A 16757-nucleotide genomic window follows, 5' to 3' on the forward strand; every position below is an offset into this window, starting at 1 on the left:
TGCTGTGGATCTGGGGCTGCATCTGAGCCTGGTTATCCTCATCAGGCCTGATCCTGGCCTTCTGGATGAGCTTAAGCTTGCACTTGTCACCAGAACTTGTGCAATGTCCTCTTGCTTAAATCTGGTTGCTGTCAGTTGTGAATATCAGGGGCAGTGGGAGAGGCTCTGCTTAATGAGCCTCCTGTTCTATCGGCTGAGTCTTTATTTCTGGCTCCTTATCCCTTTGGGATCAGCTTGCCTGGACAGCCAGCATCAGTCCTCTGTTGTGCTGAATTTGGCTCAGAGGCTTGGCTGGAGGGATTTTTCTGTATTCCAGGTAGAAGTCCTGATTCTTTAGACTGTTGGCATTTCCCTTGTGCTCCTTCACAGACATGTTGCACTTCTGTTGGCCTTTCCCAGACGTTTAGGTGACCTAGACATATGGCTGGTTCCAATTAAACTGTAGTTTTGGTTCTAGTCTGGAGACATTGGGGGAGTTTCTTGATTGTCTCTTGTAAAGTTAGCTCACATGCAAATCTTTCCTGGATCCTGCCCTTGCATGTCAGTAGACTGTGTGTGTGTACCACAAATCTGTTACCCAGTATTCCTTTTGTTCATATACTGGCTAAATTCAATTGCAAAAGATGTGAGAAATATGCCTTGAATTTTTGTTTAATTGAGTTGTTGAGAATACTTGAACTCCCTTAATGAGATAGGAATAGACCTTGTAGCTGGAAACTTTGTAAACCTCAAGAGAGGGACTCTGGCAGTTACTGTTGTGTGTGTGTTATTGTTTATGTTGTGGAAATGTATAAAAATGAACTTGCTTAGCTGTAAATGCTCTCAGAGTGGAACTTTCCACTTTCTGTTGTAGATTATTCAGTTTAACACTGGCTGGACAGTTTTGAAAATACAAAATGCACATGGACTCTTAAATAGACCTCTCTTTAATAAGCAATGTATGCTTACCTCTAGCATTTCCCAACCTGTGAATCACGGATATTAAGTTCCCTAATGATTGGTAAAGGTATTTGATAAAACAGATTTATTCTTTGAAGACTTTAAGTGACTACAGTGCTTGCCTTGAAAAAAATTATGGGGACCACAGATTGGAAGAAATTGGAAAGCATTAATCTAATAGGGATTTCATCTGGCATATAATTAGTGATCTACCCTCTCCACAACTACAGGCATTAACATTTTTGTCTGTTTGTTAGCAGCATATGGAGGCATAGTGAGAGAATGCATTTTTGACTACCTGGATTTCAAAACCCTGCCTTGTATTTTCCAAAACTAAGTGCTCTTGAATTTGCTTTTATTCAGAGCATCACCTGAGTTGTGCTTGTCAGAGCAAATCACATAAACACTACTGGTCTCTATCAGTATTTGTGCAGGGAACTACCAAGAGAAAAGATAGTGAGGCAAAGCAGAAGGTACTGACGTTGATCCAGCAGCTGTTGTTCTCCCATTTTTGTATCTCCTTTTCTAGAACTGATGCCAGAAGTACTGCACAAGTTATCCTAAATGATGTCAGCTGGAGTATTTCCAAAAAAGAAATAAAATCAACATTTCATAAAGTCCTTAGGGTTAGTCCTTAGAATCTCAGTTGGGATTGAAAGATATCCATGAACTAAAACAAGTGCAGAGAAAGGCTGTGTATCTTAAGAAGCTTCAAAAATCGGGGCTATAGTAAAACAAACAGCACAAGAGACAATGACCCCACCTGTACCACACTGGAAAAGGTTTAACACCTGGGAGAACTTTTTTAACTTATAGGGAAATGTTGACCTAAGAGAAAATGTGTATAAACTGGACAAGATCCTTGTGTTGATCAGGGAGTATGTGAAGAACTCAGAAACAGGAGCAGAAAGTTTTTGGAATTGCTTGTCATAGGAGGAGCTGGGCTGTATCACTTCACTAGTTTTCAGGTGGAGCTTCATCCCTTTATGAGGGAAATTTTATCTTGTGGTTGGCTGCCAAAAGCAGTGATTGGACTTGACCTGAATGTCCCTTTGGAACCATTTTCTTTATATGTACCCTATATTGTTCCTTAAGATTACATGGCTATAATGGTTATCATTCTGCCCTTAATTAACCATATGCGTTTGATGGCTCAGAACTTAGAGAAAAGATTATTTGCTACAAGCCAGTTCATAATTAATTCCAGCCCTAGTATAGTGTTCAATAGATTTGGGATTTATTATTTCCAGCATGTATAAACAGTTTCATTAATAAATATGTTCAGTTCACTGGCTGCCAAGACCATGAGGGCTGTAATCCTCCCATCAATACCACTGGCATGGGGTGTGCTGCCAGCCATATGCTGGGCACATCAACCTGTGGTGCTCTGCACCCGTGTTCAGAATCCAGTGCTAATGCTCCTCAGCAAGCACTGACAAAAGCCAGAGAGCAGAGGTTTTTATCTGAAATTATGTTATAAATCTCATTTTAGCTGATGTAGAGCTGGACTGTGCACAGCCTGCATACATGCTGTTCCATATCCGTGTGTTTCTTGTCTGTTCTCAAACAGCTGTTCTCACCCTGTACTCACTGGCCTGCCAGATGTTAAAAATCCAGGGAAAATATGGAGTCACATTCTCCCTCTGTAGGACTTATTCATGGCCAGCTTGAGATCTGCTGTTTGGTCTAACACTTAACCTGGATTTTCTAGTAACTCATCAACTATGATGACAAAACATGAAGCTAAGAACTCATTGTTGCCAGCAGGACTGATGCTGGAGAAGTGATCTGATACCCTAATCTCGAGTGAAGTTGCCTCAAGACACATCTATAATAATTACTGGTGCATATATGATCACTAGTGACATCACTAGGGCTAGATTCTTAAAAATGCATAGGGAAGAGACTCTTTGGAACATTCTTAGTTCTTCTGACTCTCATAAAAGACTAATTTCCTTAATTAAATGTAGCACTTTACATTCTTCAGCACATGCATTCAATTTTCTTTATGTATTTTTAGAAACGGGTCTACAAGAGATAAACACACTGAATGTTTATCTTCTTTTTTAAGTGTGTTTAACCCCTCCCCTTGCTTCTCAGTCACTGGAAATCTCCTAAGTACTTAAGTGGTCTCCAGATTATCTACAGCAACGTGGAGAAGTGCCAGTCTGGGAGACACTGAGGACAGTTGGTTCACGTGTTTTTGGTGATGTAATGTCCAATCTTAGTTGTTCTGTGCTGCTGTTTAGTGTAAATTCATGACTGCAGGAGTGATTAGAAGGCTTGAGAGCAGAATTATTTCACTGGCAGTCAGCATGACTCCAACTAAGAAGTAAGTCACAGGAATAATTAAAGCTCCATTAATTTTATGATAATCACTAGACTAGGTTTGTTAAGAGAGTCTTTTTCATGGATGGGATGAGATCAGTTGACAGTGCTATATAGCAGTGTTAGAGTGACACAGAAAATCTGTTTGCTGAGACACTCTATCTGACTTAAACTGATATCATGGGACACATTCTTCACTCTTTGATATTTATTGTATTAAAAACTCATTCCTTTGACAGGGAAACTGATTTGTCAAAGGATCTTGTACATTTTTCCAGGAGCCCACATTAGCCCCTTGAAACTGGGGACGTCCTTGCAGGGTTGAGAGAAACAGCAATTGTTGGGTCATTGCCATGTTCCCATCCGTAATGGTGTGTTTTAATTAAACAAACGAGGCAGCACACTCGCTTCAGGAACACAGGAAGCGTCAGAGTTTCTCATGTGGAAAACAAGTTTCACTTGAAAGCTTTCAGGAAATATTGCTGGTAATATGGGCCAGGCCAGACAATGCTGACAAACCTTCATATCAAAACCTCCTGGCCACACATTGCAAACTCTCATAGCACCATCACAACTTCATCTGGTATTTTCAGAGTCTCAACCTGGAGTCACATTATTATGAAAAAATTGTTTAAGACCATTTTAGAGATTTTGTTAAAGAAAAACGTTTGAAAACACAATACATTCTATCTCAAAAGTAAATAAGACCCCATTTTAGGTATTTATTTAAATCCCATCATTGTTAAGGAAATCTTGTGACCTGTGATACTGTGTAATACTTGCATATCTCATAATTGAGGTCTATTGCTCAGTGTTGGTCAAAATTCTTGAAGGACATCCTTTAAAATTTGTTGTTATATTTCAGCTGATTTAACAAGACCAAAAAAAGAGGCAAATAATCTCTTAAACTTCCTTTCTTTTTCTTAATAGTTTATTATTTTACATTAAAAGGGAGAAGCATGGTTTAACTTAAGCTAGGTTCTCATCCTGCAATAAGTGTATAGATTAGATAAAGGAAATGCTCCCAATCCACAGAACAATAGATTACTTGTTTAAATTACTTGTCTTAAAAAGATCTTGATTTGGCTTTGCTGAGCATAAAATATTAAATTTACTGTTTATTTTTAGTGGATTTCTGCCAATTTTCTTCTCCCTGACTGTCTTTAGATTGTTTAAAACATAAAAAAACCCTGTTCTCATCAAACATATATCTACTTACAAGAAATCTCTGTTGATCTTTCCGCAGGGACATAAAGTCTTGTTGTTAGGACATGAACTTGGCTGTTATGGAATTTTCCTTTCTTTTTTACCTTGATGTTTTTCCTATCCTTTTTTTCTTTTTTTTCCCTTTAAGCCCACAAGTGTGGCAAATTATGTTGTGCTAATTCTGCTTATTAAATCTTCATAAAGTGAGAAAAAGGAATCCAATGAGAAAGCTTTAATGTCTGTTCAGGTGTAGTAGGTAGTTTCATTCTGTTCAATTTGCAGTAAAGTTTGAAAACTCTGACCTCATCCTTGCAAAAATTTTGTTACTTATATTTTCTGAAAAAATTGTGATAGGCCTGATCAGCTCTATTAGTAGAAAGTATCTGTGTCATTGATATTGCTTTAGACTTGCATCTTTGTAACTTGAACCAAATTTGGCTTTTAGGACTATTTATCAGCAGAAAATACAAGGCGGATATAGACTCTATAGCTGCAAGTGTATTTTCACAAATAAAAGATTAAGAAGTCAGGCATATGTGACAGTTTCTTGGGCACCAGGTCAGTGTAGTGTGTCTGGTGACACATGGAATGTTTATTTGCCTTTTGTTGAAAGGGATATTCAGTGTTATTTTTGCAAATCCCCTCCGTACGGCAGAGCACTCCCAAGCTGGATTGAGTGCTCAGCATGAAATGCTGTTTTTCCTGCAGGAATCTTAGGTGACCCATGCAGGGCCTTTTCTCTCCTCACAGGAGCCCCATCTCCACAGGGAATGGGGAACTGACCCTGAACAACTACAGCAACAGAGCAGTGGCCTCTGAGAGTTCTTCAGCTGTCACAGGTCAAAAGTTGTTATGCAGTGCTAAAGAACAAAGCAGCTTTTTATTGGAGGACATGTAAATGTTATAACTAAGATCTGGACTGATCTTTTGACCCTGAGGTGGTTGCTTAGAAGTGGCATCACTGCCTTTTTACCTTAAAACACTTAAACTTTTTACACTTAAAACACTTTTTCTAAGACTGTCTAAGACCAGGGACTGCACTGACCTCACCTGTGCAGCCTCTATAATTAGTTTTTCTTTTTTAATGAGTTAGGAGGGTTTTGTTGTTGTTATTATTATTATTATTAAAGATTCCTTATTAATGGATAGTTTGCCAGCTTTCTGGGATGGAGATAAGGAAACATAGTTTTAGAGGTATACTGCAAAAAAAAATGTTTGCAGAAGAGATCTGAGATTGCAATTGCCTGCAGAGCTGCAGTCAGGAGTAAAGAATGAAAGGTTCTACTTTGAATGCATTTAGTCTCTAGCACAACACAGAATAAGCTAAAACATAAATGCACTATCTCTTAGCTGACTTGTGACAGCTTATAATGAATGAATGGGCTGCAGATTGAAATGTCACACTGACGTGCTTCTGAATAAGAAATTAGTTTCATCAGCTTTATTCAATATATTTCTATCTGTGTCTGAAGTACTGAACAATCCATTTTGCTTGGAAATACATTTGGAAGTGGAAGAAGTTGAAATGTATGCTCTCTATAGATATTAATAAAATACTTTTCTTTTTTTTCTCTTCATTCCCAAAAAGAGTAAGTGGCAGATAGGCTGGGTTCTGACTTTGAACTTGGAAAGATCTAGGAAATAAAAGTGTAGGAAGTCAGCTGGCTATTTGAATGTAATATTTGGAAACTTTATATATAGATAAGAAAGGGAAAGGGTTTGAGAAAATTATATCAGTAATATTTATGGAATTTTTGGTCCATCTGTGATTTAAAGGTACTTTATCAACTGCTAGATCTTTGGTCAATGAAGCAATCCCTGATTATAGTTCCCTCTGCTGACATTTTTCTATATATGAAATTCCCATTACTTATAGGAAAAGACTGTGGGATCAAGCTTACTGAAGAACATGTTTAATAAATTATTTTTCCTGACCTATCATTCTGTTAATAGTGAAATTTGGTGATAACTTCAATACTTCCATTACTCAACAACAGTTTATTTTATTGAGGGGCATAGGTGAGATGGTTTTGACTATGTTGCATACACATCTGTCTCAGAAGAGGATTTTTATATTTTGCACTGTCTCTTAGTGTTTCCCTCCTTGTCTAATTCTGGTTTTTTACCTCTCTCTATGTAAACCCTTCCAGATGTTCGACTGGATCAGCCACAACAAAGAGTTGTTCCTGCAGAGTCACACAGAGATCGGTGTGAGCTACCAGCACGCCCTGGACCTGCAGACACAGCACAACCACTTTGCCATGAATTCCATGGTGAGTTGAGCGCACAGTGAGCAGCACAGGAGGGAGGAGAGGGCAGCACAGGAGCCACCTCCAGTGCTCAGGGAACGAGGGACCTGTGAGAGGTGAGGGAAGGAAGGTCAGGCTGGCCGTGGCAGCAGCAGAGTTGCTCTGTCCAGCCAGACACTGATATATGGTAACTTCCTTGACTTAAGAGCAGCACAGTCCTGTGGAGTTTGTTTACATTTTGGAGAGCAAACACAATATTTTATAAGTTTTTGACATTTCTTTGGGAATTAATGAGAACTGTAGGATGCACTTGAATAATTTATACTTTTTCCTCCACAAAGGGGGGAGGTATACACCTTATATATAAGATATTTTTCAAAACCTTGAAAAAGAGACACTAGTCAAGCTGTCAGTTGTGGCCACAGTGGGATTTTGCCATTTTCAGTTGTTAATTGGTCAGAACTTTTGAATCCAACTCAATTTACCTTTCTTTTTCAAAAAAGAAAACCATCATTATATCTTTATAAGTCCTTTGGTCATTTCCAGACAGAAGGTATTTGTCCTGGAAACTGCCCTGCTTTCAGCACAGAAATGAGGACAGGCTGTATTGATGTTTTGATCATTGCAGTGAGATAGAAAAATGCATGTATACCCCCTGCTGCAGCTGTGCAGTGCAGAGATGAGCCCTCTCTGAACACTGTCAAGCACAGCAAAGCTTGCTCTCAGTAAAGCACTCCAGCAGGTGAAACCTCCTCCTGCTGTGCAGGGTCAGGCTGCAGCTGCAAGGGGCTGACACCTCAGAGGTGGTTGAAGTTGGTGGTGTAAGGCACTGGAGAGCATCTGTCTGAAATGGGAAAAAGAGATCCCGACTACCCCAGGAAGTTAAGGACCCCACACTGCTTTCATCAGGTTACAGGCATTAACCCTGGGATTCTGGCCAAATTCCAGGTCAGGTAATTAACTTCTCTGACCTGAATTCCACAGGCCACTTCCACCTAGCTGGCTATTCCGCACTTCAAGCACTGTGCCTCACCAGGGCATTGCATAACAGTGGGAGATGAGAAATGTTTATGATGCCTATTAATGTGTTTATTGTGATTATATCAGAGCAGAGCCCTGAAAACCAGGCTCTAGGCACCTGATAGTTAAACTTGCCCTCACAGTGCCATCTAGCAAAATCTAGGATAACACTGCTTCCATATAACACTGCTGCTCTCAGAGTCCCAATAAGTAAATGTGTCCTGGAGGTGAGTGCATTAAAATTCATTTAACTTATAAAATATGCAAATTTAGTCATAATTCTTCAGAAATACCATTAGAAGAGTCAGGCTTGAGGATCTCCCTTTATCCTTTTTTGTGGTAATAATACCACAAAATATGGTAATGTAAAATAATGTTGTCTAATATTATTTTCTTAAAATAACTGGGAGTTAGGCTTGGAAAGAGATCATTGCTGTTAACAGAAAATGAATGATTTTGGTAGAATTTTAATGTATAATCTAGCTGGATCTTTTCTAAATGTAATACATCAGCAACTGTTGGATTGAGAATAGCTCAGCTGTTTATTACTCAGAAGTATGAGTAATAAAATAATGAAATCTTGAGGCACTTTTTTTGGTTGTGGGCCTTGGGCTTTTCTGTGGTATTGAATTTTGTTTTGTTAATACATTAAAATCAGTATCTAGTGGGGATCTGGAGGAAGACAAAGTAGCTAAAGATGGCTGTATGTTCAGCAGGGAAAAAGCCTACAAACTTCAGTGAAAGCTGGATCAGATTGTGGATCTCTAAGGTGTTTTGTTTTGGTTGTGTTTGTTGTTTGGGGTTTTTTTCTTTACACTGTGCATACTGTCCTTTAAGCCTGGCATAACTAATAATAATTAAAATACAGTCTTCAGTTCCTCTAGGAAATGCACATCCCTAATGTTTACTGGGTCATGCCTTTTGTTGCATGATCTTCCTGTACATCTCCATAGGCATGCTGTGACCAAAGCTCCCTTTTGGAAAAACAATTTGCTACTCTGTTTGTTACAATAATTCTTCCTTCTAAATGATCAATGTGGGATGTGGGAAATCATATATTTGAGGTAATAAACTGTAGTGTGCTATTTTTCTTTCAAATAAGGAGCATAGATTATTTTTTTTCCTGTGATTCGAGGTGGTGCTTGTTTTCACTTCAGTTTCAAAATAAATTGTTACTCTATCACAGCTGTATAATGTTTATACTGAAGCAATAATACTTTTCACAAAGATGAATATTTAACTCGGACCTTTTTCAGACAATATCAATAATCTAATAAATTCACTAGAAAACAAATTCTCAGTGTTCCAGTATGGCACAAAGCATACTGGGTGTAGCTCTGCACTTGGATACCTGGTGTACAAGCCATTTGTTCTGACTAAAGTTATTTGTATTTCCCTTGCCTGGACTTTTTTATGCCTGTATCTGATAACTTCTTTAAATTATGAGTTCCTGCTTTTTGCACACAAAAATGAGAGTATTCAGTGCTGATACTGCTGCCTGTCCTGCTGTCAGGGAATTAGCTGACACCACACAGAGATCCATGTTTTCCTAAATCACAATATATTTCTAACATGTTACAATTATCATGTAAAGGCTATTAGTGTCTGTTGAAAATTCCCAATATCTGTCTTCAATGAATGCTATTTTTCTATATGTGGGCTGAGCTAAAATGCCATCCAGTATTACACAGGCTACATGTAATTGGTCTTGTTATAGAAACTTAAAGGTCTTAAAGATGTTTCATGAGGGGGTTTTTTTGTCACTGAAACATTCTGCTTTGGATTTATGTGTTAGTCTCATTTCACATATAGTTTCTAAAGTCACAGTAGCACAGTATAAACTGGTAAATTCTTTATTTTCTTTTAAAGAAAACCCCTACAGCAGTCAAATTTCACTTTCAATTAATCTGCAGAACCCTTCTCTTATAACCCACCTTTGCTGCTTGCCATCTCACCTAGTCCTCAAAAGAGATGAATACTCCAAATTCCTTGCAGATGTAATGCTTTCCACTGCTCATTTTTCTTTTGTGAGTGTCAGGCATTCTTTTTATAAGTGTGCCACAAGAAAGTGCTGTCACAGCCAGGCTTGGAGGGTTTAATCAAGAGGGGAGGTCTCCCAGCATGCCCACGAGGTGATCGGGGGTCTGTATTTCCCTGAGCAATCATTGCCCAGATGCAGCTCCACCTCTGTCAGTGCTCACTGCTGACACTGAGGGCTCTGATCCGAGCGTGTGCTGGGACCTGGGCATGCACAGTTGGCACAGCTGTGCCACACGCTGGGGACCACAATCAGGGTCTTGGCAGGGCCACAGAAATGGGCTGAGGGCTGATGGACAAAGAGGGGAATGGGAGCTTACGAGGCACCACTCAAGGCTTTTGTCAATTTGTAAAAGAAACTCTTACCTCTCATGATACCCATGTACATGCGGGGAAATTTTTGTTTTGTTTTCCATCGCAGTGATTTTTAGAAGGTAGAAATCCCCTATTTTGGACTAAAGTTTCAAAGTTGAAATAATGAGTTGTGTCAACGTCATGGAACATTGCTGTGTTTGAAGAAAAAGTTCCCAAAAAAGTTTTGATTTCCTGTAGAAAATGGTTTTTTTAATCCTGATTTTTATGAAATATTGCAAATAAAAAGTTAACTCTAACATGAGAAGTGCCTTTGAAAAGCGTGCAAGTAAATATGAAATTAGTTTTTTTCAATGCTGAAAGGTATTTATTAGCTAAAATTTCAGTGCATCCTAGTGTCATGACTACAGAATGTCAACTGAAGTGCTTTTACTTCTAGACATTAATGTATTGTTTCCTCATTTTTTGACCTATTGTGCTCTCATATAGCTATAAAAGAGTGATCCCTTGCAGTCCTCTTTGGGGACCCTTCTCAGTTTTGAATGAAATATGAGTTTAGGTTAATTTCAAAGTGAGATTTTCCATGCACTTACTATTGTGGATTTTCCAAGCCTAAAGGAAAAACAAAGTCACAGACATTAGCTGCTCTATTGAATTTATTTCCTATTAAGATTGAAAGATCTATATAATAGTACCATAGAAAAAAAATCTCAATTCACTCAGCTTATAGAAGTGAACACACCAGAGGGAAAGGAAGATTTAACTTTGTGAAATGTCAACAGATAAATTTCCTCAGCATAGATTTTCCATTTTACTTCAGAACATTACACATTGGCAGATAAAGATGAAGAAATAACCTGGCTTACAATGTTTGCTCTTCTTCAAGGTGGAAAAGAAATGTCTTGCATTTTGTGGATTGTGGTCAGTTAAATGTTGGGGTTTTTTCATGAAAGTAAATCATGGATTGCCTTGAGGCCATACTGCATTTTACTTCAATCTGCAACAGCAATACAGAGGAGCCCATCACAGGTGATACTGCACTTGGGGCACATTTGTTGCTCAAACGTGAGCAGAAGCTCTGGAGTCTCTGTTTTCTGAGCCTTTTCCACTTGGTGCACAAAGAATGGAGGTGTAAGCTGGTGATTCCCAAACTGCTTCTTGCTTCCTGCTGAAAAAGCTATGGGCTTAGTGGGTTGGTACCCTTCCATGAAAAATTCTCATATAGGAAAGAGACATTTTCATCCTTATCCCTGTATAAAAATACAACAGACATAACAATATGTAAATCTATCTGACTTAAGAACTGGACTCTCAGAACATCTGCTGCAGTTCAGTTAAACTTTCCCTTGCTCTCCTGCTGGTTAACACATCTGTGCACAGGAACCATTGGGAATCACAGAATTCACAGTTGTTTCCTCCATGCCCATTGCATTGCAGTGGCCGAGATAAATAAAGAATAAAAATAAATAAACAAAATCAGGATGAAAACAACTGTTTTTTTCAGGAAATCAAAACTTCTTTGGGAACTTTTTCTTCAAACACCACAATGTTCCATGATTTTGGCACAACTCATCTAAGTTTTAGCACCTGTGGTGATGCTGCACTACTTTCCACCAAAAGAATTGACCTGAAATGTTGCAAAATTATCTTGGCTGAGGTTTTACTCATGAAGGATTTCTGGGAAAAAGGCTTAAACATTTAGTATGATTTCCAGTGTCTAACCTAGAGGGACACCAAGATATGTTGGACTCTGGCTGCTGGTCAAAATTTCAAATCATAGTGGGTTTTTTTTAGTAGGCTTTAAGCTCCAGGACAGTTTTGATTGGTTTCTCTAGTTGCAGTGAAAAAAAAAAAAAAGATGGTTATTTCTTAAAAATTAATCTAGCAATTTTGAGCCAAATCAAATTTTTAGGAAAAAACAAGACTGAAGGCTAGGTATTGCTTTAGATCAATATTATTTATGTGACAGTTGTCACAGTCGTGGTTCTACCAGGGAGAATTGAGTGGCTCAAAGGGCTGGGGCCCAATCTTTTTCCCCTTTAGCACCTACAGTTATGATGAATGTACTTCATAGTTATCCCACACACTTTGCAGACATACTTTGCCCTGCTTTACAACTTAGTTTGGACCTGTGCCTACCTTGGCAGTGCTCTGTTGCATTTCATGTTTGGATTGGCAGATACCTTTCCACATTTTGCTCCCACTCACTCTGATGAGATCCTGCTCCAACAAACACTTCCATCTCTGATTTATTATTTGCCCATGAGTAATGCTGCTAAAATCATCAGGGCTGTGTCTGTCCTTGTGCCTGAGGGTCTTACAGATTCTACTCCCAGAAATTTCTAAAGCCCTTTGGAAATAGTTTAGAGAGACAAGAAAGCAGCAGTAAGTCATCATTAGCAAAACATCTCAAATTTTGAGATGTTCCTTTCCTCCGGTGAGAAGGAAAGAGAAAGGAAAAGTGCTTACATCAAGTGACTTTCCAGGAATCTGCAGGACAGCTGTCATTTGTCTTGTGATGGTGCATCATTATGGGACACTGTCATGATGGCTATTTATTTTCAGCTTACATTCCTATGCAGAATGAGGGTATTGTAATGCAATTACATTGCTGTCCGAGGTTCAGTTTGAGAAAAAACTATTCTTCCACTTCTTCAAGGCTGAATAAAAACAATAATGGAAAATTCTCATGAAAGAACAGAAAATATTACCCTTTTAGAGGCTTTTGAATCCTTCTAAATGGAGAATAGAGTTGAATAATATCTCTGCTGGAGAACAGCTTAAAATAACCTGCAGAAAAGATAACATTTTAACTGAACACCATAATGTAATAGACATTTCTATGGAAACACTTATATTTCTATAGGATAGCCTTATGAGCTCTTTTAAATTCTGTAAGGCTTTTCCATTTGTTGACACTACATGTCTATAAAGGATTATCAGTTCTCAAAGGGCATAAAGCAAACCTTTTACTTATAAATATGTGGATATAGCATCCAGAAATATGAATTAATGCAACAAAAATATCAGGAATAATATAGAAGCAATGAGTACACCCTAACAGATGAGTGAATAGCTGAAGTATGGCAAATTAGTTTTACATAAATAAATTCAAGCAGAGAGGGGGAGATAAGAGTGTTAGATAATGGCATAGATGTACAGAAAGAATCCAAAGGGATGTGTTTTGAGAGTGGAAGGTAGTCTGCCTGCTATTCAGGCACGTTGAAGCAGGTGGTTGATTGCTCTCACTGAACTGCCTGGCTTTACTCCAGCTGATGGTTTGGAATGTGTAATGAATGCAGAGGGTGGTCACAGTTCTTCCTTCTCTTTATTTATGTGTGCTTTTTAATTTTCAGAATGCCTATGTCAACATCAATCGAATCATGTCTGTGGCGTCACGGCTCTCCGAGGCAGGCCACTATGCTTCCCAGCAAATCAAACAAATATCCAGTCAGCTGGACCAGGAGTGGAAGAGTTTTGCTGCAGCTCTGGATGAGCGCAGCACCATCTTAGCCATGTCTGCTGTCTTCCACCAGAAAGCTGAACAGGTGAGTGGCTCTGGGGAGAGGCAGAATGGTCCCCTGCTACCTCAGTAAAGGTGATGCTGCAGTTATTGCTTGATGGGTTTTGGCTTATGTACAGTGAGGCTGAGAGCGTTGTTCTTGGGGCTCAGTGTCCCAAAAACAAACAGTAATATTTTCATCCTAAAAACAGCCCATGTCCCCTTGTGGGTAAGACATGTTTTCACTTTAATAATGAGAAAGAATCTGATCATAACTGAAGTACACTGATGCATTAACAAGCTGTTTTTTTTCTAATATTTCATTAATGCTATGAATAAATTCAGCATTATTATAGTCAGGAAAACAGTATCTGCACTCATGTATATGTGCTATGTGTTGAGGAACATTGCACACATGACAAAGGTGTAGATCAGCAGGCAATTTCTAGGAGCCAAGGAATATTATTGTTAATGAATATTATGGAATTCACTCCAACACTTACAATGCTCTCCATAGCTCCAGACTTTGTTAGACATCACTGAGCAGAGATTTCAGAGACAGCTGTGGACATTAAAGAAAAGTTTCCATACCCCTGAACTTGTTTTGTGTCTTTAACAACTACTAGAACGGTTCCATAGTTCATAGCTAGAATAAAGATTTAAAATGTCACTGAATAAACCTTGTGCTTTTTTTGCATCTAAACCAGGTTCACCTAATGATGATGCTTCAACACGGATGATTTGTTGATTACATTAACTTTCCAGTGACAAACACTGCTTTGGGGCTCTCTTCACTGTTGTGTACTTGTTTTTCCAAGTAGTTAATACCAAAGCTACTAAGTGGGTGTACTTGATATTTATAAAATAACCCATACTTGAAGCATCTGCAGAAGAAATTGTAAGAGCTAAGGAAACTGTGTCTGTTAAGCCAAAATGTATGTGTAGGAAAGGTTATCTTAAAGAGTAAAGATTTTCCCCATTGTTTGTTTCTGACTGTAAAATTACAATGGATTTTTCTTTATTCCCTGCTTCTTATTGACAACAGGCAATAGCATAGAGCAATTACTCACCCTACTGGGCACTTACTCATGTAAGCACACTCAGTGCCTTTGATAGGACTGATAATCTTAGAAGATGCCCATTACAAAACCTTCCATCTCCTTACAATGGGCACTGTAGAGATTAGGTGTAGTCTTCATGTTAATAGTTGGTCAATCATCATATATTCATAAAGGAAAATCAAAGAAAGGCTATATATGCAGTCTGTAGTCACAATTAAAATGTTAGAGTTTATTAATGAATTAGTTCTTGTTTTCTTGGTTATGTTTGGGGTAGTTTTTACCACTTTTTTTTGTTGTTGTTGTTTTTTTTTTCTTTTAAATGAGTGACTCCCAATTTTTCTGAAGTGTCAGTCTTGTTTGCTGTCTCTGAGCTGCTGAGGTACTGTGCAGCATGAAAGGCAATAAACCAGAAAACTATACTGACCTGCCTGGCACCTCTTCCCAACAAACTGAAGTTTGTACTCTCTGACAGGAGCCAATTTCTCATTATTAACAGACAAGAAAATTTTCTAATTGAGCCAGCAGTTGCTCCTCACTTGCAGTAAGAGAAAATTAAGTGGAATAGCAATGCTGCAGTGAAACCTGTGAACTCAGCTACAAAAAAGAATTGTGGGTGTCACCATGTCCATGAGCCAGGACTAAAATTTCATCCCTGCCTTACTAACTCTGGCATAAACCAATGCCTTGAGCTAATAATTTGGTCATTTAACCTCTGTATAGTATAACTAGTGAGGTGTTTGAGATTTGGTCTGTAACTAAGTCTGTTGTCTATCAAATATTCATTCCAAATGTGACTTTTTATTAGTTGGCATCAGCCAGGGTTTTTTTTTAAACTCAAATCAGGGCTTCATTATTTTACAATAAATAGGGCTTACTGTCAAATAGGGCTGTATTGTGAAGCAAAGATACAGATAAACCCACTATTTCCTCTGTTGCAGATCTAATCTATTTTTGCTCCCTTTGTTCTCTCAGTAAGGCTAATCTTGTTGCAGATGCAGCCATTTCTCCCAGAGTGTATCCCTGCTACCCTCTCACCGATCTCTGGTGCAGATTGTCATTCTTTCTCCAGTGCTGCAGTCTCTTTGTTCATTCCTTGCTGTTGATTGAAGGTCTCTGTGATGCCAACAGGAAGCCAGTCTTCTAGGACCATAATCTTTCAGCCTCTGGCACACCCCAGCCTGCAAGAGAATTGTTGGCTGGGGACAGAGATTTATGAAATATCTATAATATGCAACCTGAGCAGGAAGAAACTTGTTTTTTCAAGGTCTCTTCCTAAAGACCCCACACAGAAAACTGCACAGAATGCAATTTGTCTGGTTTGGAAGGATGAAAGGCTAAGTCAACTCTGCTGGGAATTGAACCTCACATCTGTCTTCATGTGCCTCAGAATCACAGTGCTTTCCTGGCTTTTATTTCAGATACATGTGGCATGTATGAATGGGACTCAGCTGAATTCATTCCTGGATGCTTTATTTATTTATTTTCCTTTTTTTTTTTTTCCTTTCTTTAGTGTGTGTGCACATACTTGTCCTTCTTAAATTTTTAAGCACAACTAGTACGTACTAAACCATCAACAAGAAAACAGCAAAGAAGAGGAAAAAAATAGAAGAAAAGAAAGCAAACAAGACAAACCTTGCCAACTACTTAGCCTCCAGCTAGGCAGTCTTCAACACAAGTGTCTGATCCAAAGCCAGTAGACTGCAGTCAAAACAACCACTTTGTCCAGGTCAAGGTACCACTCAACAGATTCAGTGGAGGTGTTTCCCAAGTGTCCTGCCATTTCACCTGCTACACATCTCTCAATTCTGTGGTGTTTTTTTCCTTTCCTTTTCTTTTTTTAAATTTTCCCTCCTTTCTCATGCAAACATGGAGATATTCTAGAGCAAAAGAGAATCTCCTTCTCTAGGTTTATGTGTGTCTGAAGCTCTTCAAAGTGTCAGGAGGATGTAGGACACCATGTCTTATCTCACTGAGATTTCAAGAGAACTTGCTGATTTACTCTAGATGAGATTCCAGCTCACCAACCACCAGATGGGGGAAGCACCCACACAGGTGTCCTCCCCATTTTGGATGTAATCTCTGAATAGGCTAAAGTGTACATAA

The 16757-nt window shown here is 38.7% G+C and overlaps 1 protein-coding gene across 10 annotated transcripts in view; it reads left to right on the top strand.

Annotated features, from left to right (window-relative positions):
* The window catches only part of KALRN (kalirin RhoGEF kinase), a 473084-nt gene that overhangs the window by 210451 nt on the left and 245876 nt on the right, over window positions 1–16757 (top strand). For all 10 annotated transcript variants that reach the window (XR_010369452.1, XM_064435043.1, XM_064435045.1 and 7 more), the window contains 2 exons: window positions 6624–6746; window positions 13448–13639. Coding sequence is in view for 9 of the 10 variants with exons in the window: in XM_064435043.1 (XP_064291113.1) it covers window positions 6624–6746; window positions 13448–13639 (315 nt within the window). In the remaining variant the exon portion in view is untranslated. The remainder of the gene's footprint in view (window positions 1–6623; window positions 6747–13447; window positions 13640–16757) is intronic.

This window comes from Passer domesticus, chromosome 10 (genome assembly GCF_036417665.1).
Source record: "Passer domesticus isolate bPasDom1 chromosome 10, bPasDom1.hap1, whole genome shotgun sequence".
Classification (NCBI taxonomy): Eukaryota; Metazoa; Chordata; class Aves; order Passeriformes; family Passeridae; genus Passer; species Passer domesticus.